General features: G+C 35.8%; 3 protein-coding genes across 4 annotated transcripts; all 3 read right to left on the bottom strand.

The window, feature by feature from the left end:
• Positions 1-10,070: 10,070 nt before the first annotated feature.
• LOC145067701 (uncharacterized) lies at positions 10,071-14,080 on the bottom strand. Its single transcript, XM_079014779.1, has 2 exons — positions 13,246-14,080; positions 10,071-10,963 (listed from the first exon to the last, which is right to left on the bottom strand). The coding sequence occupies exons 1-2, from the start codon at positions 14,078-14,080 to the stop codon at positions 10,071-10,073; spliced, it is 1,728 nt and encodes a 575-aa protein (XP_078870905.1).
• A 2,385-nt stretch (positions 14,081-16,465) lies between these two features.
• On the bottom strand, positions 16,466-19,997 carry LOC145070324 (calcium and calcium/calmodulin-dependent serine/threonine-protein kinase-like). The gene is made up of 7 exons (XM_079017264.1): positions 19,168-19,997; positions 18,937-18,991; positions 18,718-18,828; positions 18,311-18,543; positions 17,956-18,163; positions 17,036-17,095; positions 16,466-16,820 (listed from the first exon to the last, which is right to left on the bottom strand). The coding sequence occupies exons 1-7, from the start codon at positions 19,875-19,877 to the stop codon at positions 16,644-16,646; spliced, it is 1,554 nt and encodes a 517-aa protein (XP_078873390.1). The 5' UTR covers positions 19,878-19,997; the 3' UTR covers positions 16,466-16,643.
• A 2,454-nt stretch (positions 19,998-22,451) lies between these two features.
• LOC145068345 (alpha/beta-Hydrolases superfamily protein) lies at positions 22,452-25,739 on the bottom strand. Of its 2 annotated transcripts, XM_079015301.1 has the most exons (12): positions 25,607-25,739; positions 25,220-25,475; positions 24,757-24,848; positions 24,546-24,664; positions 24,298-24,433; positions 24,165-24,216; positions 23,946-24,046; positions 23,682-23,864; positions 23,433-23,590; positions 23,249-23,303; positions 23,097-23,150; positions 22,452-22,997 (listed from the first exon to the last, which is right to left on the bottom strand). In XM_079015301.1, exons 2-12 carry the CDS (start codon positions 25,458-25,460, stop codon positions 22,593-22,595), a joined length of 1,596 nt encoding a protein of 531 aa, XP_078871427.1. In that variant the 5' UTR covers positions 25,461-25,475; positions 25,607-25,739; the 3' UTR covers positions 22,452-22,592. The 2 variants fall into 2 exon arrangements, with proteins under 2 accessions (XP_078871427.1, XP_078871426.1); XM_079015300.1 differs by having other exon boundaries at positions 25,220-25,642.
• Positions 25,740-26,143: the final 404 nt, after the last annotated feature.

Below are 26,143 nucleotides of genomic sequence, written 5' to 3'. Positions count from 1 at the left end.
CAGACAGGGGGCCAAAAAATCGATTTTTGAAGCTTGAACAAATAACCAAGGCATCAATACAATAAAAACCAATCAAGTCTCTGATACCACTGATGGATTTTAGCCATAAGAACATCCTATGTGCTCATTCAACCCTAATGCTTAGATCTAGGTTTCTCTATTGTACATGCAATTCATCCAAGACTATAAAACCTAAGATTTAATCAATATAACATATGAATTAGGGTTTAGATCATACCTTGATTGTTATGTAGCAATAACAATCTCAAATCCTTCTTGTATTGACTTTAGAAAGCTTAGAGTCACAAATGTCACTCCTCTAATGGTTCACAAACACCAAGAGCAAGAGGATGAAGAAGAGAAGAGAAGGAGGCTCTCAAAAACGTGTGGAAACTCTAACTAATTAGTTCTCCACGTTTTTGGGGCTTAAGGGTTCCTTAAATAGTGAGGTTATTAGGGTTATCTAACAAGGAAACCCTAATTTGGATGCTTAGGCCCTAAGCAACCCATGTACTCCTTTCTTAAAGGCCTTTGGACGATTTCCAATGGGTTTCCCCATAGAATTCATCCACCCCTTTAATATGGAGTCCATTAGCCCAATATTCAACTATCACACAATTGACAGTTCTAATCCCTTAAGTTTAATTAATGTCTTTTAGCCACAAACTTAATTCTTATTAATTCTTGACTAATAATAATTAAACAATATGATTTCTCCTTTAATATATTATTCTCATAATATATTAATAAATCATAATTAATCTTTTCTCTCCATAATTCATCCTATCAAGTTGCTTTGATGAAGGCAACCCAAAAGGACCATGCACCATCGGGTCAAGTACATACCAAAATAGTTATGGAATTAGACACTAATCCAACAAGTTCGGGAGAATGTCAACCAACAGCTAGAGTTTTATATTTGGGATTTCAGCAGTGCAAGGTGAGTCTTCTCAACATACCAATGGGTCTAAGGCACTAAGGCCGGCCCATTTTATACTAGCTGGTATACTTGCTATGTAGAGGTATGTGATATGTATGTATGGATGATATACGGCAGAGATAGCCTTGTGGCTGACGGTAGAGATAGCCTTGTGGCTGATGGTAGAGATAGCCTAGTGGCTGATGGTAGAGATAGCTTTATGGCTAATGGTAGAGATAGCCTTTGTGGCTAATGCTAGAGATAGCTTTTATAGCTAATTGATATGTGTTATGTGGTAGAGATTGCTTTATAGCTAATATGATATGGTTATGTGGATTGTGTGTGGGGTATGCTCTAGGGGACTCACTAAGCTTTGTGCTTACAGTTTACAGTTTTGGTTTCAGGTATCATCGATTTCGAAAAACAGGGCTCGGATTGATTGCAGTACACACACTGTGATTCCCCAGTGAATGATTTTGGGATGAACTCTGATAAATATTTTAATTAACAATGTTTTGGAATGTTTGGAATAATTGGTAACTATGTTTGGGTTAGATTAAAAATGAAATTTTTACCCCTGATTTTTGGGTCGTTACAGTCAAGGTGGAGATTGTTAAATGTGACTTGAGCATTTAGATCATTCTCATGGAACATGTGGAGAATTTTGAGCGCTTGGAACTCAATGGATCACTTGGGTTTCATGGATCATGTAACAAAGGAAAATATCATCTGAGAAGGGAATGGATCGTTGGAAAAAGAAACGAATCAAGTGCCAAAGGAACAGATCATATAAAAGGGGGTTTGGAGCACCTGGAAGAGGTTTGGAGCACATAGGAGTAATATGGAGCAACAAAGGAACTTGTTGCGCCATCTGATAAAGGGTTGTGCCAAGAAGGATGTTGTTGCATCAAGGCCATTCCTTCTTGTGCCAAGCTACTCCCTCTTGCGCCATGAGTTATCCCTGTTGTGCCATGGAATATGTTGTTGCGCCAAGATGGTGATGTTTCTCCAACCTAGAAGCTCTTGTGCCACACTTGAAGCCTGTTGTGATATCCATACACTTATTGTACTAGGGATGAGCAATTTATCCCAAATCCTGATCCCGTACCGGTACCGAACCGTACCGAATTTAAAAATATGGGACGGTATTTGGTACTCCAAATACATGAAATTCGGGAATCGGTACCGCCGGTATCGGTACTAGTACCGAAAACCGGTACCATTCCCGGTACCGGTACCCATGATGTTAATTCGGTTCGGTACTCGGGATTTACTTTTGATCAAATTCGGTATTTGGGAAATCGGGAACGGGACGGGTTGGTACCTGTTTTGTCCCATGCTCATCCCTATATTGTACCATCATGGCGCATGATGGACCACCTTAGTTCCTGATGAGCTAAGTATGTTATGAAGTCCTCTGTGATGCTCAAGATCGTTCAATGATGCTCAGAAGTTGGTATTTCTCAAGGATTACACCATGTTGTGCCACCATGTTGGATGTTGGGCCATTAGTGTTCATGATGTGCCACTTGTACATCATGATGTTCCACTATGGCACTAGGTGCTCCATCATGTGTATCTTTGATGCTCATGGGTTGTATGACATGGAAGAATGTTCCACAAGATGTTGCATGACGGATTGTGATTGGTTGACACCTTTCATGGGCATATGGGCCAATGAGCTTAGCCCATTAAGGCTTTAGGTATGATCCATTACGTATAAATATGGATGCATGCTAGGTCATTTAATATCTTGAATTCTAGAGTGATATGCGAATCTCTGTGTAATTTTACTTGCAACCACTGTTTGAGAGATCTGAAATAAAGAATACTCCCTTCCTACTAGTGGACATAGGTCACATTGACTGAACCACATAAATAATGTTTCTTGTGCGCTTATAGGTTTTTTCTTGTTATCTATTTTACTTCCTAACACTTTAGGATAGATCCCTTAAGATCATCATTTTAGGATCAAGAAGTGAGGATAATGGGAATGGGTAATAGGGTTATTTAATTGTTGTGAAATGTATATTTAAAAGATTATAATATTGTGAGGTAAAAACTCTATGTGCTCACCAGGCTCTCAAGTCTACCCCACTCAGCTTCTTTGTATCACAGGTAACGATACGAAGGTATAGGGATAGTGACATTTGAATCTACCGAGAGATTTAAGGAGTTTTAGGCCATTAAATAAATTGATGTAAGTCCTGTAAAGACAAGTTTAGGATTATGTCACTGTATCGATTATGACATCCCAATTTTTAAAATATTAATGAAAACTATTTCCTCATAAATGCTTTGATATTGATATTATCTCACATTAATAATGTTTTGGGACAAATTCCGAACAAATAAAAGAATATTCTATTTTAAATAAGAATAAAGAAAAAGGTGTTTTTCAGACCATAAAATTGAGGATTCCACATCTTCTGTTTAACCGCCAACGCTTGTTAAACATTCATTCTTTCAAATAAGTCCAACAAAATACATATTTTAACCTTTATTTTACTAAATATGTTACATCTCTCATAAAATTATCAATTACAAGAAATATGTGTTACATTTTAACAACCAAAAGAGTATATGTCAATATAATCAATATCGGGAATCTAATTGTAACCTTTTGCTACTAACCGAGCTTTATACCTTAACTTTTTATCCAGGTTAACATGTTACTTAAACTTATAAGCCCACTTGCACTTAACGAGCTTTTTCCCTTTCAAAATAAGATCCATATTCCAAGTACCATTTATTTGTAAAGATTCCATCTTGTTGTGTATATCAATCACCAATCACCAAAGTCATCAGACTTAATAGCCTCATCATAATTCACCGACTATTACTGAAACAACATATTTAGCAATTGTAAGAGAATAAGAAAAAAAATCAGCTTCGACATACCTCTTCGGAGGTGCAATATGTCTTTTCAGCCTATTTCTAGCAATGCATGGATTAGTAGCTTGTGGTTGTGAATATGTTGAATTTTCCACAATATGATCATTTAGCGAAGAAGAATCTTGATCCTCGATTGTACTTTGAATGGTTGTAGATGAGGTACAAAGCTTCATCTCAGTTTGAGCATGCTTTTTAGTTGCTTTAAATGATTCCTTTATACTAATAGAAGAGTTAATAACTTTTTGAATCATAAAAGTTTCATCAAAGGTGTAAGCCCCAATCCTTAGATCCAAATCAGTAATCAATGAATTGCAAACAATCAAACAGAGTGTAGAAGGAGTAGAAGGAGAATAAAGTCAAGCATGCACACATCTATAACGTATAAATGTCAGGTACACCTTGAAAAGTACACATACATACATCACATTTTCGGACACACTGACACAGCCTATACAATAATTAGCAGCACACAAGTGTGCAGCTGCACACATGTGTATGGCCGCACACACCCACTAACATGCAATGATCGCCAAAACACACTCTAATCATCCTACCAAGACCTATATATTATGATGCCTAGCCCAAACCACAAAAATATAGCCTATCAATCGCCCCCTTGGTTTGTGGCTAGCATAGAGTTGGTCTTCATTCTCCTGTTTTTTCGAACAGCTTCAGGTCGGATTTTCCCATAGATCCCATCCATAATTTTCCATTGATGATAGTGGCGACCATCCCAGTGAATTCCTTGGCAGCAGCCTTCATGACTTCTTTTCTACAAATGATTTGGTGACAAGCCAAGGTATGAATGTCTCTTTCTCTGAATCTGAGAAGATCTTTTGCACAAATAAGTCTCAGTACTGTTTCCTTATTCTTGAACTTAATGGCAGCAGTGGCAGTTTCATCATCATATGCCCAAAATTCCATGTTGTCAATATATCCTTCATGAAAGTGCTGAGGGATAGAAATTTCTTTGAGTTGTTTTGTTGCTGGCCATAGTATGATCTTCATTGGCTCACCAGATTCAGGATCGAGAACATTCGCATCTTTTCTATATAGGGCTTTTGCAGTTTTCATCTTTGAGAAGTTCTCCTTGACCTGCCTATCTAGAAATCGTTTGAATTTGTACACACTGGGAACCTGCGAAGGATTGTGAAATGGGGCCCTTGAAAGTTCGGCAAGATCAACTTTTGTCCATGAGTTGAAGTCATGAATGCTCCGGTAGTACTCAGGAACTCCAGAGTTTCTCTTTACGACCCACATGTTCGCTTCATGGTCAAAGGCCCACATCTTGATCCCAGAGCGATCACCAAACTCGTCACCAAACTTTCTCTTTTTAAGGTCTGTCACTGTCAATACAGGATCTTTCGCTTTGCGATTTTCGTTCGAATCATGGTACTTGTAACATCTCAGTTTTCCTTTGTTGAATCCCACTTTCTTATCAGAATTCACACTCCAATTGTTCTTTCCTGTTTTCTTGAAGAACTGTTTTTCCCTGAAGACCGCCATGGTCATTTGCCATGTAATGTCCATCTCTTCCACATCCTCAGGATGAATCTGGTCTAGGTCAGCAAATGAGAGTTGTGAAGAGAGTTTCTCCGGCTACAAAAGCGTTGTAGCAGTTTACCAAACCAGTGGCGAGGGCCAGATTTTCTTCCTTTTCTTTCAAAGATGAAGCTTGAGGACTGATTTCATGATATTGAGTCGGTGCAGCTGTGGATGAACCAATACTAGAGCCAACTTGTTGAGCTGAAGTTTGAGGTTGAGGAATTTGAATTTGTTGCATTTGAGGTGTAATGTATGAGATGGGTTGATGAGTCACATAGGGTTGAACTTAAGGAACATGAACTTGAGGAGCTTGAGGTGTAGAAAAGCTTGAGAAAGCAGTGTTGTTAGTGGTTTGGATCCCAATATTTGTTGTGGAGTATGAATTGACATGGTTAATCACCTTTTGCTTATCATCGAGATCATAAGCCATGATGATCTCCATCGTTTCAGCCAAACTCAAACGATTCAAATCTTTGGTCTTCTTAATCACTGAGACATTCATATCCCAGGATTTTGGCAGAGAGTTCAGCAGTTTTTTGTTGATTTCCGATCTTGTAACCATCACACCAGCAGAGATCATTTATGTGGTGAGTTTGATAAACCTTTGCAACTAATTCTCAAGTGTTTCTCCCAAGACATAGTTAAACATATTGAACTTTTGTCGCAACATGTCTTGGCGACTCTGTTTCATGTCTTCGTTTCCTTCATAGACTTCTATCAGTGCTTCCCATAAGGTTTTGTTGATCTATACTCACGGAAACCTTGAGAGATTTCCAGAGATAATGCCATGGTTAGTGTAGCAAGATCCTTTTCCTGCTCCTCGACTCTCTCGAAATCATCATCGGTGTAGCTCTCAACTTGCTTATCAATTATGGTTCCATCTTCCAATGTAGTTGTAATGTGGATTGGTCCTCTAAGAATACTTCGCCATATCTTGAAATCCTTCATTTTGATGTACTTCTCGATCCGATATTTCCATTCTGGAAATCCTTCCGCAGATAACAGTCGTGGAATTCGAGAAGTGGTTCCCATAATTGCATCCAATTCATGGTGAGCTGACATGCTTTGAGATTCCATGTTTTAGAAATCAACAAAAAAAAAACTTCGTTAATTAGGATGAGTGCAACCGCACACTTCAGACGCACACAACAACAACACACACTACAACCGCACACACCAGCAGTACACTCTAACCGCACACTCAGCCGCACACTCTAACCGCACACTCAGCCGTACACTTAACCGCACACCCAACCACACACTTAACCGCACACACTAGCTGCACACTTAACCGCACACCTTCAAGGACTCAACCGCACACCTTCAAGGCTCCAACCGCACATTCAAAAATACTAGATTTTTGAACGAATTTTGATTCCAAACTAGTAAAAACAGTGATTAGTAGCAGTTTCTCAATCAAAAAGTATGAATGCACTTCAAAAACCACAATTATCTTCAACCGCACACTCTATGATTCTTTCAAATTGACACTGAATTGGCTCTGATACCAATTGTAAGCCCCAATCCTTAGATCCAAATCAGTAATCAATGAATTGCAAACAATCAAACAGAGTGTAGAAGGAGTAGAAGGAGAATAAAGTCAAGCATGCACACATCTATAACGTATAAATGTCAGGTACACCTTGAAAAGTATACATACATACGTCACCTTTTTTGACACACTGACACGGCCTATTTATACCACAATTAGCAGCACACAACCACTAACATGCAATTATCACCACAACACAATCTAATCATCCTACCAAGACCTATATATTATGATGCCTAGCCCAAACCACAAAAATATAGCCTATCAAAAGGTAACATCCCTTCAGATAAGAACCTTCTTCAAGTGAAAAATTAACAACTTGTATCCTTTTACCCCTGGATTATACCCAAGAAAAAACATATTTAATTACTCTTGGTTTTAACTTCTAATTGTTAATATGTGCAGAATATGGACATCCAAAAGGTTTTAAAAATATAATCGAAAGGTTTCCCAGACTATGACTCAAAAAGACTTTTCTTCTCAATTGCCTATAACGATGATTGGTTAATAAGATAACAAGAAGTTGATGTAAACTCTTCCCAAAAGGACTTTTGAAATTTGGAATTATAAAGCATACATTGGGCCTTCTCTATTATGTTGTGATTCATCGGCTACACCATTTTGTCGAGATGTATGGACCACCATGTGATGTTAAGTGATGTCTTCATCGTGGTATTAGACATTAGACCCTTCTGAGCAAAACTCAAGTCTGTTGTGCATGTACTCTACCATCAATTAATTAATTGTTTTTCAACCTATACTTTCTTATTTCTAGAAGTAAAAAAAAATAAACAAAAGAAAGTCCATATTTTTTTTTGAGAAATCATCAATGATAGTAAGCATATAATTAGTTCCACCTTTCGAAGCAACTAGAGATGGCCCCCATAAATTTGGGTATACATAGTTAAGTGGGCCTTTCTTTGTATCAATACAACTCTAAGGTGGTGTTGTTTGTTTTTTACAAACAAAAATTCATGAAGTCTGCGGACCACCTCTACAACCCTCTGTAGTAGAAGAGGTGGACCAAACGGCTGCAAACTATAATAAGAATTGTGTTTGTTTTTTTTAACATCTGCATGCTGCTGCAGATACTAAAAAATTAAAATAACCTGATTTTATAAAACTGAAAATAGTTTTTTAGTACCAAAAATTTAATAATGTATGACATTTTAGCAACAATTTATGATATTTCATAAAAAAATAATGATAATTCAACAAAAAAAATAAAGATATTTTAGCAAAAAATAATGATATTTCATCAAGAAATTACTATTATTCAATATAAAAAACGAAAAAAATTCAACAAGAATAAACAAAAAAAAATGAAATAAGATTTCAGCGACATAAAAAAGGGGGTTGGAAGAGGCAATACAAGTGCTCCGCCAAACAGAACACGCACATATGTTTTTTGCTACGAAGACTTCAAAAAAACAAACAGTTGCGAGATGAAAATTGTTGCGCCGTACAGCAATAAAAGGTCTGAAAATGTTTTTTCCAAAAAAAAACAAACAGCACTTAAATCTCACTCATTTTCTCTTGCCATATGCATAGAATTCATAAAACTTTTAACCGACAACCTTTTGTTATAAAGAACCCCCTTCAATCATTTTAAGATTGAACAATCGTTGCTTTAAAAGCAACTTTATTGGTAAGGTCATGGTTATCAATAATTTCTCCAACTTTATCCATAAAGAAGTGTTGAAGTTTCCTTCAAAACATCCTACAAGACATTGTTTGACAAGTGCAAATGAATTTGGGATAAAGCCTTTAGAACTTTCATCTCTTTTTCTTCATCAAACCATTCATCGGGCATCTTCTCAAAACTAAAAAGTGTCTTGTGTAAATCCATTTGTTGGTATATCTCTCATTTTTAATTTCTATAGAGGATACCTAGTGTCTTAATCCAACAACAGAATATTATACTTCATTGTAGACATGATCATCACTTGATAAAATGATCCCAATAAAATAAGGCTAGAATCTGTATGCTCTAATATAGGGACGGACGTAGGATTTGGTAGTAGGTGTTGCCGGTCCGTAGTAGGTGTTGCCGGTAAGTAGAAAAAAGAAAAAAAAAATCTAAAAATTTACACTGCGTACTGTTGAATCGTATTTTCCCATGAATCCCTTTCAAGCCCTTGCAATACAATAAATACCATAATACATGAATGGGCCCCGTATCAATATATGGGTTGTACAATAAATATATGGACTATACATAATAAAAGAAATATACGCTAACAGCCCCCCGCAATCTGAAGGGGAGATCTTGAACGGACATTCAGACTGTCTCGGAAGTCAAGAAAAAGAGTCAATGGTAGACCTTTGGTGAAGATATCTGCATACTGAGAAGAAGACGGAACATGTAACACACGTATGTGACCCAAAGAAACTTTGTCACGCACAAAATGAAGATCAATCTCGATATGTTTGGTGCGTTGGTGTTGAACAGGATTACTTGATAGATAGACAGCACTGACATTGTCGCAATACACCAAAGTAGCAAACAGCGGAGGATATAAAAGCTCATGTAAGAGGTTGCGTAGCCAACAAGATTCAGCAACAGCATTGGCAACACCACGATATTCGGCTTCAGCACTGGATCTAGAAGTGGTACCTTGTCGCTTGGACGACCAGGATAAGAGATTCTGACCAAGGAAAACACAATAGCCGGATGTAGAGCGTCTGGTGGACGGACACCCTGCCCAGTCAGCATCCGAGTAGGCGATTAGACCGCGTTATGGAGAGACATACAACTGAAGACCATGGTCCAGAGTTCCATGGATGTAACGAAGGATGCGCTTGAGAGCCGTGAAGTGAGGCTCTCGAGGATCATGCATATAAAGACAGACCTGTTGTACGACATAAGTGATGTCTGGGCGAGTGAAGGTGAGATACTGGAGAGCACCTGCAAGGCTGCGATAGAGAGTCGGGTCAGTAACAGGCGGACCAGTACCATCAAACTTGGCTGATGTATCAGCTAGTGTGCAAGCTAGTTTGCAGTTTAGCATATTAGCACGTTCAAGAATCTCTGTGGCATACTTTTGTTGACATAAAAACATGCCATGACGGTCTCTGGTGACAGCAATACCCAAAAAAATAGTTCAAAGAGCCCAAATCAGTCATGGCAAACTCTGAACGTAGAGTAGAGATGATTTGCTAAAGAAGACTTGTGGAAGATGCTATCAAAACAATGTCATCAACATAAAGTAGTAAGTAAGCAAGTTGATCGCCCTGTCTGAAAATGAATAGAGATGTATCAGATTTGCTATTCGTGAAACCAATTCCAGTGATAAATTGGGCAAATCTGTGATACCAAGCCCGGGGTGCCTGTTTGAGACTGTATAAGGATCGCTTAAGCAAACAAACATGATCCGGAGCCTGAGGATTCCGGAACCCTGGAGGTTGCATATAGATAGTCTCCTGCAAATGACCGTGAAGAAAAGCATTCTTCACATCTAATTGATGAACTAGCCAATGATGAGATAGAGCCAAGCTAAGAACAGTGCGAATGGTGGCTGGTTTTACAACCAGGGTAAAAGTCTCATCACAGTCAATACCGTGTCGTTGACTACGACCATTTGCTACAAGTCGAACCTTGTAGCGAGAGAGTGAGTCATCTGCATTGTGCTTCTTTTTAAACAACCAAATACAATTAACCACATTAGCATTATGAGGAAGAGGTACTAATTCCCAAGTTCCATTAGACATAAGTGCATCATATTCTTCTTGCATGGCGTTTAACCAATGTGGGTCTCGAAAGGCTTGAGAATACGTGCGAGGAATGGGAGAAGATGTGGAGTCAATGTGGAGATTTAGTTTATCAATCGGTTTAAAGATGCCATGCCAAGCACGAGTGGTCATAGGGTGAGATGGGGCGGAAGCTTGAGGTGGAGCAGCCCGTGAAGAACGAGATACGGGACTGGTGGCAGCAACCTCGGGAAGAGGATTGAGATCGACATCAGCCGTAGCTGCGTCGACGGAAGAGGCAGCGCCGATGATCGGTTCAACGGCGGTAGCTGCCGGAGTAGGGATGGAATCGAGAGGTTGAGCTGTATGAAGAGGATCGTTGAAAAAATTGCGAGAATCATTATGATTGAGAAAATCATAGTTCGGGGAGCGGTCCGGAGTCAAAGAACCGAAAGGGAAAACAGATTCATCGAATGTGACATGACGAGAGATGATAATCTTTTTGGTATGGAGATTAAGGCACCGGAAACCCTTATGATTGGAGGGTAGAGCTGGCAATTCTCGACACGACATGCGACACGACCCGCGACACGACACGAAATAAATGGGTTTGGGTTGAGTTTTTCAACCCGCCAACCCGTTTATTAAACGGGTCATATATGGGTTTCTCAAAAAATAAACGGGTTGACCCGCCAACCCGTTTATATTCTTAATAAAAAAATTATTATATTTTTAAATATATTTATGTATTAAGTATTAATATTTAATAAGTATTATATAATATATACCATTTATTCATAGACCATTTGATTGTTTTGACATTATTACTCGTGGTGAATGGTCTATGGTCATAAGTCGTAACCTATAAGGCTAAGTCTGTAACATGTTTCTATGAATGTTTTTAATTTTCATTTGGATATTTAAGACTTAAATATCTAAAATTTGGACCAACGAACCCAAATCTGACCCACGAACCGCCAACTTGTGAACCCGTATAAATAAATGGGTTGGTGGGTCATATATGGGTTTATGTTCCAAGCCCGCCAACCCGTGACTTGTATATTTAAATGGGTCGTGTTTGGGTTGACATATTTTGACCCACCAACCCGCCAACCCGCGACACGTCAACCCGAACACGACACAATTGCCAGGCCTATTGGAGGGGTATCCAAGAAAAATGCAAGGAACCGAACGAGGTTGAAGTTTGTGGGTATTATGGAGATGAGGGTAGCAAAGGCACCCAAAAACACGGAGATGGGCGTATGTAGGATGTTTATGGAACAATTTGTGGTATGGGGTGTCATTTTGAAGAGTAGTGGAAGGCAATATGTTTAAGAGGTGAGTGGCCATGTGAAGAGCTTCCACCCAATATGTAGGGGGAAGATGGGCTTGAAATAAAAGTGTGTGAATGGAATTATTTATGGTGCGAAGCATTCGTTTGGATTTGCCATTTTGTTGAGATGTGTACAGACATGAGAAACGTATATGAATGCCATGAGTGGAACATAATTGGTGAAACTGATTATTATCAAATTCCTTTCCATTGTCACATTGAAAAGTTTGAATTGTGGTGTGAAACTGATTTTTGACATAATTGTGAAAATGAAGAAATTTAGAGAACACGTCAGACTTGCTACGTAATGGATAAACCCAAAAAAAATGAGAAAATTGATCCAAGAATATAACGTAATAACGAATACCACCATTGCTTTGTAAAGGAGATGTCCAAACATCAGAATGTATTACTTGAAACGGAAAATAAGCATGAGTTTGAGACATATCAAAAGATAGATGAGTATGTTTGCCAAGTTGACAAGCATGACATAATAATTTAGAATCCTTTTTATTACAAGAAATGGACTTATTTGCAACTAAAAACTTGAAAGTTTGATGACCGGGATGACCAAGACGTTGGTGCCAAGTAGATGGGGTGACATTGAGAAGGGCTTGAGGAGTTGGACTTGTAACCGGATAGAGATCCCCGGTGCTATCACATCGGATGAGAACTTGTTTGGTCAAAAAATCCTTCACAGAAAAACCAAACTCGTCAAATTCAATAGAGCATTTATTATCACGAGTAAATTTACGAACGGAAACAAGATTTTTAATTATTTGGGGAGTGATAAGGACATTATTTAAGACAAGAGTACGAAAGGGATTTAAACCAAGGGTGGTGGTACCCGTTTTGACAACAGGAATTCGATACCCATCACCAACAAACACCGAAGAATTAGTACACTTATGATTAATAGATTTGAGAATACATGCGTTGTTGTTTAGATGAGTCGTAGCGCCTGTGTCCATGTACCAGTCTGCGTTGCCCGGGTCTTGAAGAGACATAGTGTTGAATGCTTGAGGTAATGATGTGGGTTGATTCGTTGGTTGCGGGTAGTGAAAATACTGCCATCCGGGTGGGAGAGAAGTGGGTTGTCCAACATTGGGATGTCCGGCAGTAAGCAACGCTTGTTGGGCTGGAGCTGCAGTGGGCCACATAGTAGTGGGCTGTCGAGATGTAAGAGTCGGCTGGAAAGACCAAGGGGCCATCGTGGGCTGTGGCAGGAGGCCTCCTTGAGGTGAAGATGACATGGTCCATGCGAAGAATCCACCCCCCCCCCCCCCCAAGCACTAGGAGGATGAAAAACACCGTTGGTCCGATTGAATCGACCACCCCGACCATCGCTGTTCCGGTCGCCGGTACGGCCGCCACGTCCACAAGAATTACGACCGCCACCCCTGCCACCTGGAGAGGATCCACGAGTGGAATTATTGGAGGGTAGAGGCTGATGTTCGGTGTTAAGAATTGTCGGGGCAGATGAGTTGTCAAGGTGCGGATTCGGTACAATCTTGGTTTGATCTTTGACCATGGCACGTTCTTCCAAAGTGAGCATGGATCGCATCTCCAACCATGTTGGAAAAGGTTTTTGATGGTGTATGGTCATGACAATGTGAGCAAATTTTGGAGACAACCCATTTAGGGTATAGATCACAAGGTTTCTTTCCGATACCGAGGCACCGATGTTGCGAAGAAGATCAGCTATGGACTTAATATGAGTACAATATTCCATAACAGTGGAGTCCCCAATGGCCAAGTTGCGAAGTTCATCATCTAATTCCAAAGCTTTATTTTCTTTATTTTCGTGAAAAAGATCCTCAATGGCTTTCCATACTTCGGCTGATGTAGCATCAGGGATAAGAATAGCTTGCAGAACCGACTGAGATAAAGTGCCATACAACCATTGCTTGACAATATTGTCAACAGTCTTCCATAAAGGGTCATTAGACGATTTGGAAGTGGAGGAACCGTCAAGATGATCAAAAACCGAGTATCCAACACAGTGGGTTTTGAAGAGTTCTTTCCAGGAATCATAGTTCAGACGATCGAGATCGAGTAGAAGAGGGACATACGATTTTATGTTGGTGATACCATAGATCTTGTCAGAAGGGCCGCTCGGAGGAGGAGGCGTATCTGTGTCGGGCATGATGAAGCAAAACGAAAACAGCAAGAAGTAGAACAGAACAGGGAGCAAGGTAGAGGGTGAAGCAGGGAACGATGTCAGGAGGGATCGATGATAGTAGGGTTAGCCAAAAAAGCTTGATACCATGTTGAATCATATTTTCCCATGAATCCCTTTCAAGCCCTTGCAATACAATAAATACCATAATACATGAATGGGCCCGTATCAATATATGGGTTGTACAATAAATATATGGACTATACATAATAAAAGAAATATACGCTAACACGTACAGAAAAAGCAAGGGTTGTCGGTGCCTACTGCGGCAACCCAAAGAGAACCATCCCTGCTCTAATACTAATTGCAGTAATCATGTGTGTAAAACACACCAAGAATCCAAATAACTTAAAATAATATTAGTTCAAGTAGAATATAAATAAGATATCAAAAGAAACAACCACCAATCAACAAAAACATCAACATAGTAAATAAAAGAGAAACGTGATTACTACAAAAGGCAATGAGAATACATGTTACCTTGACTATGAATTCAAGCACCATATGAGATACTATTTTAAAATTTCTAGATTTTTTCATTCAAAAACTTTTTTTTGACTAAAAAATAATCATTAAACTGTGCTAAATAACAAGACCATAATACACATGTTTTCCATGAATTCAAGCACCATATGAGATACTATTTTAAAATTTCTAGATTTTTTCGTTCAAAAACTTTTTTTTGACTAAAAAATAATCATTAAACTGTGCTAAATAACAAGACCATAATACACATGTTTTCCTCCTATTGTTGATGCTTTTTGTGTTAGGTTTTCTACTTCACATGCTTTTAACTAGGGGTGAGCAAAAACCGCACCGCAACTAAAATTAACCGCATAAACCGCAACCGAAAAACCGCAACCGCAATAAAAACCGATGGTGAGGTTTTCTGTTTTTCAAAAACCGCAAATTTGCGGTGCGGTGCGGTGCGGTTATTAGTTTCCAAAAACCGCAAAAAAAACCGCACCGCACCGCATATATTATATACAATTTTTTATCAATTATTAGTTTATTAAATATTAAAAATAAGACAAGTTTCATGAATGAAAGACGGATAAAATACTAAAAGACAAAAGTGTTGGTTTTTTCTTATGTTTAAATTTGAAAAAAGGATGAAATTAGACAATTTTAAGATATTTATTGTTAATTACTATTGATTTGATGTTTTTAAGATATTAGTTGTTTGAGGTTTAAGTTAAATAGTTAATTGTCTTATACCTTATGGTTTTTATTATTATTACAAGTAATATGTTTGAACTCTTAAAACTATTTGAACTCTAAACTGTGGTTAAAAACCACACAAAATAAGCGTACCAAATTCATGCGGTTAATAACCGCAACACAAAAAAAACAAAACCGCACCGCAAAAATAACCGCCTAACCGCACCGCAAAAATAACCGCACCATGCGGTTTTGAAAATGGATTAACCGCATTTGCGGTTAGTGGTGAGGTTTTGGCTAATAACCGCACCGAACCGCACCGCGCTCACCCCTACTTTTAACGAACGATAGCTATGCAGTACTCATTTTGCATTTATTGATATATTCACTTGAAATTGCCATATTTTGTTTAATCATAGACACCAGTTAACTAAGACTAAGTCAACTAAAATGTAACATTGTCTCTTAAATGTATAAAGTTTTAAAGGTGTACCTACATATTACAGCACATAAGAAGAAAACAAGAACAAAGAAACACAAATATATTTCACTGGAAACATTTTAATCACATTGTTTTCCACATCAACATCCTACTCATAAAATGTCGAGATGAAATTGGTTGAATGCATTCAACCAACAAAAGAACTACATTAGAAAGCCATTGATTATCAAATAGCTTCTAATGAATAAATTCCCCTTTGATGTTTTTTTTGGAAAGGTGATGAAAAATGGGTGCATATCTGATTGTTAGATTTAAATTAACTAAGATGATTGTAATTTAATGGCGAAAAGATGAAAAAATAAATAATATGAGGGACAAGAACAAGGTGTTCATCATTTCAATAAGAGGGACAATGGATTAACATCATAAAATGAAAAACAATAGCACACAATTTACTCTTTAATTAGATCACTTATCCTAAAATTATATTCAATAGGTCGCTAAACTTTTTTCTAGTTTCTCATTACACCGTTATCGTGCATTTCAATCGGGCAAGTCTATGAGTGTCAACGCCATACAAACCTACAGTAGACACCACATAGGATTCAATACCAATTTACTCGGTTGAAATCTACAATAATGGTGTATGAGAAGTCAAAAAAAAAATATTAGTGACGAATACAATTATAAGACAAGTGACCTAAATAGCAAAGTATCTACTATTGATTTTCATTTCATGACATTAACCCTTCGAATAAAATCAAACCAAAATGATAAGAATGATATGACTACAAAGTGTATTCATATGAATAATGTATCCGAGGGATTCATTACAAACTTCGGAGTCCTATCTTACTTGCTAATTCTCACCATTCGTTTCAACATCATGTATGTTTTTATATAACAAAAGAAATGACATGAAAATGGTTAATTAGCGCGAAGTGAAGAGAGGACAACATCTTGCAACGAGCTATCTTTTTGCATGGCCGCTTTAAATTCATCAAATGTAACTTTTCCATCGCTATTGGCATCCATGTGGTCGAATATTTCATCTAGTTTTCCAGGCTCTGTGATGTCAATAGTTAGGCAGTCATCCGGTAATGCCTACACAAATAACAAAATCAACCAAATCATTTATGTAAACTTGTACTCAATTGTAGCAATGTCATCCAAATCTAAAATAGCTTTCACCAGGTAGATTTTTCAGACTACAATGTTCTAATAACTAAAAACTAAAATTATATTGCTATGATAGGAAGAAATGAAAGTATGGAGCTATAATATTTTGATTAACTAAATTACTATAAGCCAAAACTTACCCGAAGCATTGATGCAACTTCCTCTTTACTGATACAGCCCGACCCATCCATGTCATACATCTGTAACAAAAAAATGTATGCGTTAATATTTTGTTAAATATCCGTGTTGTGATGTGTTGTGTATTATCACTATAAGTAACACTAGGAAAACAAAAAGCAAAGTTACTAAGTCAAGATCAAGATCCTAGGTAGGATTATTTTTAGGTTTGTGTGATATTGATCATAAAATCGTATCGGGATCCTAAGATCCTATCAAAAATGACATAGTTATAATTTTAAAACATGAAAAATGTATTTATATATCAGTTTCCCATTCAGAAGTTGTAAAGAGTTCAAAATTTAATAATAACAAGGGTTTAGGTCATTTTTGGTCACTTAACTTTTTGTTTTGAGCTCATTTGGTCACTTAACTATTTTTAAGTTTTAAAAGGTCATCAAACTTTTGACTTTGTGCTCATTTAGTCACTTAACTTTTGGTTTGGTCACATTTAGTCACCTAACTTTTAGATTTGTGCTCATTTAGTCACCTAACTTTTAAAATTATGCTCATTTAGTCACTAAACTTTTAAAAAAATTTAAAAGTTTAGTGACTAAATGAGCATAATTTTAAAAGTTTGGTGACTAAATGTGATCAATACAAAAGTTAAGTGACTAAATGAGCACAAAGCCAAAAGTTTGATGACCTTTTAAAACATAAAAAGAGTTAAGTGACCAAATGAGCACAAAATCAAAAGTTAAGTGACCAAAAATGACCTAAGCCCTAATAACAAATACTATTTAATCTATTATAACATAACAATGGTGATATGTTTCATGTTCAGCTGCCCATTCAGAAGTTATCAAAAGTTTCATGTTCCTGATTCTTTTCTTGATTTTCTTCATGATTATTCATATGATTATTGAGAGGAAAGGGAGGAAACCTGAAAACAAAGGCGAAGTGCATCGTCTCCTTTGAGATTTTTGAGGCTTGAGAAGCCACAAAGTATCTCCCTCATATCAACCGTTCCATCGCGATTGTTATCAAAAAGGTCAAAGATTCGTCCGGCTAAGGGTATAAGTGACGTCATTTTCATTGCTTTTAGTACCTCTTGGAACTCACTTAGTGTCGCGTTTTCTCCATCTGCACATCTACAAAGTCAAACATAACAATTTCAATTTTAAAATGTTTTTGGAATGAATGAAATGTGTTCAAAGGAATTTCAATTTTGTGGTTCATACCAATTTAACATGAATAAAATCGGAAAAAAAAAAAAAAAATTGTCGGAATTCACTTACAATGTTTTGAAATGATTTCTGAGATTTTGAAGCTCCTCTTTATTAAGATCATAAGATCCAACCAAGTTCTTGAGCTTCTTTGTTCTCAAGAAAATGGTGCTTGTATACATGCTTGCGATCGCTGCTGCACGAAACTTGCGCCTTGCATTGAAGCTCTGTAACCGCGAAACAATCTCTGGATCAATTTGGCGTGCGGTTGCTGAATCTCCAATCACCCAAGGATGTTTAAGAATCTATATATGTTAAACATCCATCTATTAGTGGCTTTTACTCTTAAAATATCCCAAAAAAAAAAAAAAAAAACATGCTTCACTTTCAAGTTACATATTGTTGTTATTGTTACTATCAATAAAACATATATAAGCACGTTACTATTATGGGAAAAAAAAGGTCAAAAGTGTTGATACCTGAGTAGCAGTTGGTCGTTTTTGAGGATCAACATTTAGTAAGCTAGAAATCAAGTCCTTGGCCGATGAAGAAATCTTATTCCATGTTTTGTCATAAAAGCTAAAATTCCCCTACACACATGACATAATGGCGATAACAATATAAACTCATTTGTAGTTATAAAAGTAATAAAATCGTTCATTTAACCAAAACAAGAAAATCGGATTAAATGATCGTACATTCATAATCATTTGTTGCTTCTGAAGATGTGATTGGGCACTAAAAGGTGGATACCTGAAATCATCAAGAACCAATCCATAATAATTTTTGGTTTATTTACAAGAAACTAATTATTTAAAAAAATGAACAAAAAATGTTAATCCAATCCATTTGGCATGTACGAAGATTATATCTATTTTGGCCAATAATAAATCATAGTGTATGAAATATGAATGATAGAATTTACTTACCCTGAGAGGAGAATATACAAAATGACACCCAAAGCCCACATATCAGATTTGGATGTTATCTTTTGTTGGGCCAATGCTTCTGGTGACACATAGTCAATAGACCCAAACAAGCCCACAACTGGATCAGTAAACTCTTCAACCGAACTCAGCCCAAAATCCATTATTTTTAATGGTGAATTTTTGCTTTTATCAAGAAAGAGACAATTTTCTGGTTTCAAATCCCTATGAATCACATTGGCATGGTGGAGAGCTGCTAGACCGCCAGCAATTTGTTGCACCACCTTGGCGGCTTCCGCCTCAGAATACCGTTCTTGACTCACTATGCGGTCAAACAACTCTCCACCGGAACACAGTTCCAAAACCAAATGGACCCCAGTGAGATCCTCACAAACATCATGTAGTTGTATGACGTTACAGTGAGGAGATACCTCCTCCACCACTCTTTTCATTACCATGATCTCGTTCGCTAGCAAAGCGTCCGAGATCAAAACCTGCTTACGGCTTGGAAATCCGACCACCCCACCACCACCTCCGCCGCCACCACCACCACCACCAACTCTTTTCAGTGTCTTGATTGCCACTTCTTGTTGACCATCTTCAAACTCGCCCTTTGACTTCTTTATACCTTTTCTTACAATAGAAAACCCGCCTCTTCCCAAGATTGTTGTGACTTCATATTCATCACTAAGTTTTCTTGCTCCTTTTTCCATTGGATTTTTGGGATTGATTTCAAATGGGTGTTTCAGAAACTGAAATAGAAGTCAAAGAAAGTTAGGATTAACAAATGATATTGAGATTTGTAATTGTTTTCTATTAAAACAATGGGGTTTGTTTAATCATAGAGTTAGATAATGATTAGAGCAAGTAGGAATTATATGGATTGAATAGACGTGTGGGATGAGGTCTCACCAGCAAGAGACAAATTCAAAGACCAAGTCAAACGAATGAAACATCAAGACTTTTTGGTTTATAATAAATAAAACTGAATATTTTATTTACACACTATGATATTTCTAAATATGATTGTTTGTGTTCCCTTATTATTGTTCGTTTTAAAACATTATAAACAAGGGAGAATTTAAACACTAGTTATTTTCCCATCATCTTTGTGCTTTAGAATTTAGATAAGTATTTAAATTAAATAATTTACCTAAATAAAAATCTATATTATCTTAATAAATAAAAATAATTTGTGCCGCATGTTATTTTTCTAGAGTATTGATTTAAAATTTGATATTTTATTCTCGTTTTGATACGTGATGACAATCTTACATATTTTTCTCTATTAATTTAGTTTTTTAAATTCAAATAAATCAATATATGTATTAAATTTGATATTTGAATTTTGAAGTAAGGTATGAGATTTCCTTTTATATTATATTATATATATATATATATATATATATATATATATATATATATATATATATATATATATATATATATATACACACACACAAAAAAAAAAAACCCAACGAGATTTCTTTTTTTTTAAACGATAATCTAACATACTCTTAAACTACACCTTAAATCCATCTATGTCCACGACGGGACTTAAACCCTCAACCTCAAGGAGGGAATGCGACACTGGATACCGCTGGGCTACAAGTCCTTTGGTAACGAGATTTCCTAATATATATAAAAACCACATATACATGCCACTATTTAGATATATTTTATTATTATATCTAAAATTTATAAACTTTATTTTATTGACATATATTATAAGAAAATATAAATAATCTCAAATCTATTCTAATAAATAAAAATATTTTTTACCACGTCACACTTTCATTTATTTTGCTACATGTAATTTTATGGCTATAAAATTAATTTTTTTATAAAGTCATGGTTTTCACATATCTCTAATCTAATCTAACTCTTCTAATAAATGAAACCTAAAAATGACACGTATCAGTTTTTTAGAATGTCTCGTTGCACGTGGCATTTTTGTATGATTTTTATTATTACCTTTTTTGTAGCAAATTAAATTCAATTTAAATTTTGAAAATACAAAATCATATCCTAACAATATTATTATGTTTATTTTGTTTAACAAATTAATTCATAATTATTTATAATCGACAACGTCTTAGGTTTTTTTTTCAATTTATTATTTTTTTGATCTATATAAAAATTTTAAATATACTGACTGTGGTTTCTACGGATTATAACATATCTATCTAATCTAATTCTTCTAATAAATGAAACCTAAAAATGATATGCATCGATTTTTAGAATATCTCTTTGACACGTGGTATTTTTATATGATTTTTATTGTTACCTTTTTTTGTAACAAATTAAATTCAATTCAAATTTTGAAAATACAAAATCATATCCTAATAATATTATTATGTTTATTTTACTTAAGAAATTAATTCATAATTACTTATAATCGACAATATCTCGGGTTTTTTTGACATTTATTATTTTTTATCTATATAAAAATTTTAATTATACTGACCGTGGTTTACACAGGTTATAATTTAGTGGTATAATGTATACAAATACAAAATTACAAATAACCTTATCTTTATCTCGACATGTGTAAATAAAAATTATTATAACACGACCTACGTATACAATACAAAAAGTTATTATAAATAAATAAATATTTCTTTTGAAAAGGTTTTAGGAATAAAAAAATAATGCCTGCCAATTCTTTTGTCATATTTGATTTCCGTTAAGCCGACCAATTTTATATTTTATTGATGTTTGATTTTTTAATCATATGTACGGTATTTTTTTATTTTTTTTTTTAAATTATAGCCTAATTTCAAACGACTTCATAAATTTGATTTAAAAAGATCAAACATTTATCGTATATTTAACAGTAAAACCTTTTTTCAAAATGTCCGTTTATATCGACTTAAGTATGGGCCGAAAGGCTTGTAAATTGGAATGCATTCCCTCAAATTAAAAAAGTCAACACCATGGTCTATATTAAATAACTTACCCAGGTTTATAACAAATTTTACAGGTCTTACATTTTGATAAATGGATCGATATTGTTGATAACATGAAAAAGTAATATTGCAAGTTGTATTGAAAAGGTAGAAAACTATTTTAACTTCTAAGATATGTTCATTTCAACACTTGGCATAATTTCGTCTAGATTACTGGTATTTAGTTGGTGATCTCATAATACACTGATCGACACTACATAGATATCACATATACTAGAATATACGTAATGATAATATACATACAATACATTACACTTGGGTCAAGACTATTCACATAAAAGAAACATTAGTTAACATGAATTATAAATACACATGACATAAACCAACGTCACTTTCATCTTTATTCACATTTAAACTCATTACAAGCACTTAAATATATACATAACACAACCACCAGAAACAACAAGTCCACAACGATTGGACCGGGCCCAGAAAGTCCGGACTGGGCCTGGCCCAAACTTATGCACCACCAGCAGTAACACTCATGGCATTAAGTTCAATATGTTGTTTCCCATTGCTTTGAGGATGAACAATCAAAGTTGCACGCGCCTCATCTCCTTCACACGAAGCGGAAATCGACCCGATCATCGGTTGAATATCATTCTTGTTTTCTTCTTGGTCGTCTTTCGAAACAAGCTCCCATTCTTCTTTGAGTGAAATTACATCTATACCCTTGGCATTGTCATGGTGCCTTTCAACCTCGAATAAAGTTGGTAGGATCACGTAGTCATTTACAGGGTTGTAGAAAGGATCATGGTCGGCTCTCAGCCAGTGTTTGACTATCCGGAACAGGTGTTTGTCACATAGGATTCCTCGGTGTTCACCCGGGATACCAACCCTAGCTTCCGCATCCAGCCCATCAGCCTGTTTTAACAAAATTACAAATTCGCCCTTATTATCCATTTCCCTGAGTGTGCCACCAAAAAGGGCAAAAAAGACTTTTTAAGTTGGTATTATGATTACCTTTGCAGATTCTAGAGGTACTGTCCCATCACCCTCCACATTCACATAAGTGGCCTGTACACAAACAGTAAACCTTACAAATTATTAAAATGTAATGTATTTTTCTATACAAGGGTAAAATAGTAATTATACATGCAGTAAATGATCATTACACTGCATAGTGGTAATTCCTGTAGGTCGGAGATGGGCGAGTCTACGCTTCCATAGCTGCACACAGCAACAAATTTTATTAGCTTGAACTCAATTGTACTATATTATTATACATGATTTAAAAAAATATATATATAAATTATGTCTTAATGACAAAATATATGAAGAAAGAGAGTTGACTTATACCATACGGATTGAGGAGTGTCTCTACCAGTGCCATAAACATTATAGAATTTAACATTTGGTGGAAGTTTAGTTGAAGACAAGATCTCACGTGTCTTATTAGCCCATTGCAATATTTCTTTGTTGAATGGAAGAGGAATATCTATTCCACCAATGCTCAGCTGTAATGTAATAATAAACAATAATTGTATTTTCAAAAAAAAAAAAAAAAAGACCCCTGGTAAATAACGAAATATATAAATAGAAGTTCACCTCATTGAAGGAAAGAGCCTGAGTGAAGATGGAAACTGCTTCAACTGGAGTGAAAGACTCCAATATAGCAGTAGAGTTTCCATCACTATCTTGAATCTCTTTCCAAATTTGTAAAAGTGGAGCATGTTCCCATTCATAATCCAAACATGCCATTAATTCATATATGGATGGACATTCAATCACCTGTTAAAATATCATATTATAAAAAATGTATAGTTTTTTTTATCTATTCTGTTACAAAATCCATAGGGTGTATATACATACCAGCTGATGAAAACTCCACTTGGATACAAAAAAGTAGGCCTCCCAACCATCCACAAATGACATCCCATTCAATAAGGTAGATGTCACATATCCAGGTGCACCTATTACCATTTTATATACATAATTACATATACATATGTATCATAATTAAATCAAGATCTTTATATACGTTTCAATATAACTTTCAAAGTTAAAAATGACTGAATTGCTTTTGCTTACCCTGAAATGGTGCAGCAATTGCTATCCAACTCTTAATGTATTTCTCACAAACCTGTAAAAAAGAAATATCATACTTTACATTTAGTCATTTATATAACATTAACATAAAATGAAATGCCACCTGGAAACTTACATCACTGTGGAGGCTCATAAAACATTTGACAAGAAGTCCACCCATTGAATGAGTAATTACAGTTATTTTTTTTCCACCTGAAGCAGTATAAATCGCTTCCAACTTTGCAGCAAGTCGATCCATTGTTTCTTTAAGTCTGAAAGTTACCATGAAATAATATATAAATAAAGATCCGGATACTCATGAATATTCTGACAAACAAGATGAAATATATTGACTGAGTGAAATCAATATTTTATTATTTTTACCTGTTGGTTTGTCGGAAATCATATCCAAATCCAAAAAGAGTTTTTCCTTCTTGATATCCCCAGCTTGTCATTTCAGTTATCATTTCATGGAAATAGCATACATTATCACGCCCAATCACCTGTTAAAACACAAATTTACATGAGAAATACAGTTAAAAAATCTGCTGAATTATAAGATGCTGACTATTAGGTGGGTATATAGTATACTCACCATATCAGGATCCAAGCAATCAATTGCATAAAGACCATCTCTCTCCTCAGGAACAACAATGCTGATGTTGGGATCCAAAGAAACGGTTTTACCTGGTTCACAGCAAACCCAATGAGTACATTCATGATTCAACCCAACAGCTTACAAATAAAATATCATAAGTGCATAATCGATTTCAAAACTGAGTAATGCATAAAAATGTCCCTTTTGGTGTGTCAAATAAAGTAATTTGGCAATTAGACAAACACAACGCTGATTATCTGACTATTGATTATTAATTATTGCTATAGCTGCTCGTCAAAACTCATAATCGATTTCATAACTGAAATTGGAGTGGATAGTATCTAATTATTGAAGCTGCAAACGACCCTTAAAATGTAATTGAATGAAGAAGGTAATCAGTGTTCCCGAATTTCTCTCGGGTAATAAAAACAAAGAAGTAAATCTATCTCCAACTACTTACCAGAATCAGGATCGAATTTGCACCAAAGTTTGGCACGGAATTCACGATCAGCTTCCCAAATCCGAACCCAAACCCTCTCTTCTTTCCCAGTTTCAGCATCTTTAGCATTAAGAATAGAACCAGCAATCCCAGGCACTAATAGAACGGGATCAAGATTCGGATCAACGTAGGGTTCTGGTTCCTTGAGAATCTTTAACCATGCCTCTACTGCTTTAACTATATCCTCCAACAACACCGCCATACTAAATTCCAATTTCTGAATAACACAACTACCAGAATCAAAATCGGTTGTTGAATGAAATAAAAAGATTGTAAATTTTATTATTACTAATCGTAAGGGGGGATTGATCGAGTTTGACTTGAGTGAAATTAGGGTTAGTATTTTACGTGTTGAAGGAAGATGCCGTGAAAGCTATATGGATTGTAGAGCAGACTGCGGATAATAACGAGCGTTTTTTTATTATTATTTAGACAAAAAGACGAAACTGCCCATCATCCGATAATGCAACATTGCAACTTCATTCAATCGTTTCCACGTGTTTCCATAAACCATTTTATAAGATTTATTTTTTTGATTTCTTCGACTACAATACAAATCCATGTTCAAAACTGGATACTGGATTCCGAAATCTGAATTTATATAAAAAATTTCAGATTTGGATCGGATATCTGAAAAAATATATTATATCTATTATTTACAAGTTAAATGTTAAAACCGAGTATATGCAAACTCAACTAAAATATTAACATAAACAACATTATAACAATCTAGATTTGCAATTGACATTTTTACTTTTACGCCTTCTTCCCTAGTTCTACTTAAGGAGTGATATGGATGGAAATGAAGAGAAAGTGAGGGATGTCGAAGAAAAATTGTGTTCTCGAGTTTCATTAATGAAATGAAAGTAAGGAGAATGAAAGGAT

This window comes from Lactuca serriola, chromosome 8, assembly GCF_051521515.1.
Source record: "Lactuca serriola cultivar US96UC23 chromosome 8, Lser_US96UC23_V15, whole genome shotgun sequence".
NCBI lineage: Eukaryota > Viridiplantae > Streptophyta > Magnoliopsida > Asterales > Asteraceae > Lactuca > Lactuca serriola.
This window is presented reverse-complemented; position numbering and strand designations above follow the sequence as displayed.

Coding starts and splice junctions, on each gene's coding strand:
- LOC145070324 (XM_079017264.1), bottom strand. CDS start 19,877: ATGGAAAAAGGAGCAAGAAAACTTAGTGATGAATATGAAGTCACAACA. Junction 18,992..19,167: donor TTGTATATTCTCCTCTCAGG/GTAAGTAAATTC, acceptor TGATGATTTCAG/GTATCCACCTTTTAGTGCCC. Junction 18,829..18,936: donor AGCAACAAATGATTATGAAT/GTACGATCATTT, acceptor TCATGTGTGTAG/GGGAATTTTAGCTTTTATGA.
- LOC145068345 (XM_079015301.1), bottom strand. CDS start 25,460: ATGGCGGTGTTGTTGGAGGATATAGTTAAAGCAGTAGAGGCATGGTTA. Junction 24,849..25,219: donor CAAATTCGATCCTGATTCTG/GTAAGTAGTTGG, acceptor GCTGTGAACCAG/GTAAAACCGTTTCTTTGGAT. Junction 23,151..23,248: donor AGGAATTACCACTATGCAGT/GTAATGATCATT, acceptor GTTTGTGTACAG/GCCACTTATGTGAATGTGGA.
- LOC145067701 (XM_079014779.1), bottom strand. CDS start 14,080: ATGCCCGACACAGATACGCCTCCTCCTCCGAGCGGCCCTTCTGACAAG. Junction 10,964..13,245: donor TCGATTCAATCGGACCAACG/GTGTTTTTCATC, acceptor CTCTTCATACAG/CTCAACCTCTCGATTCCATC.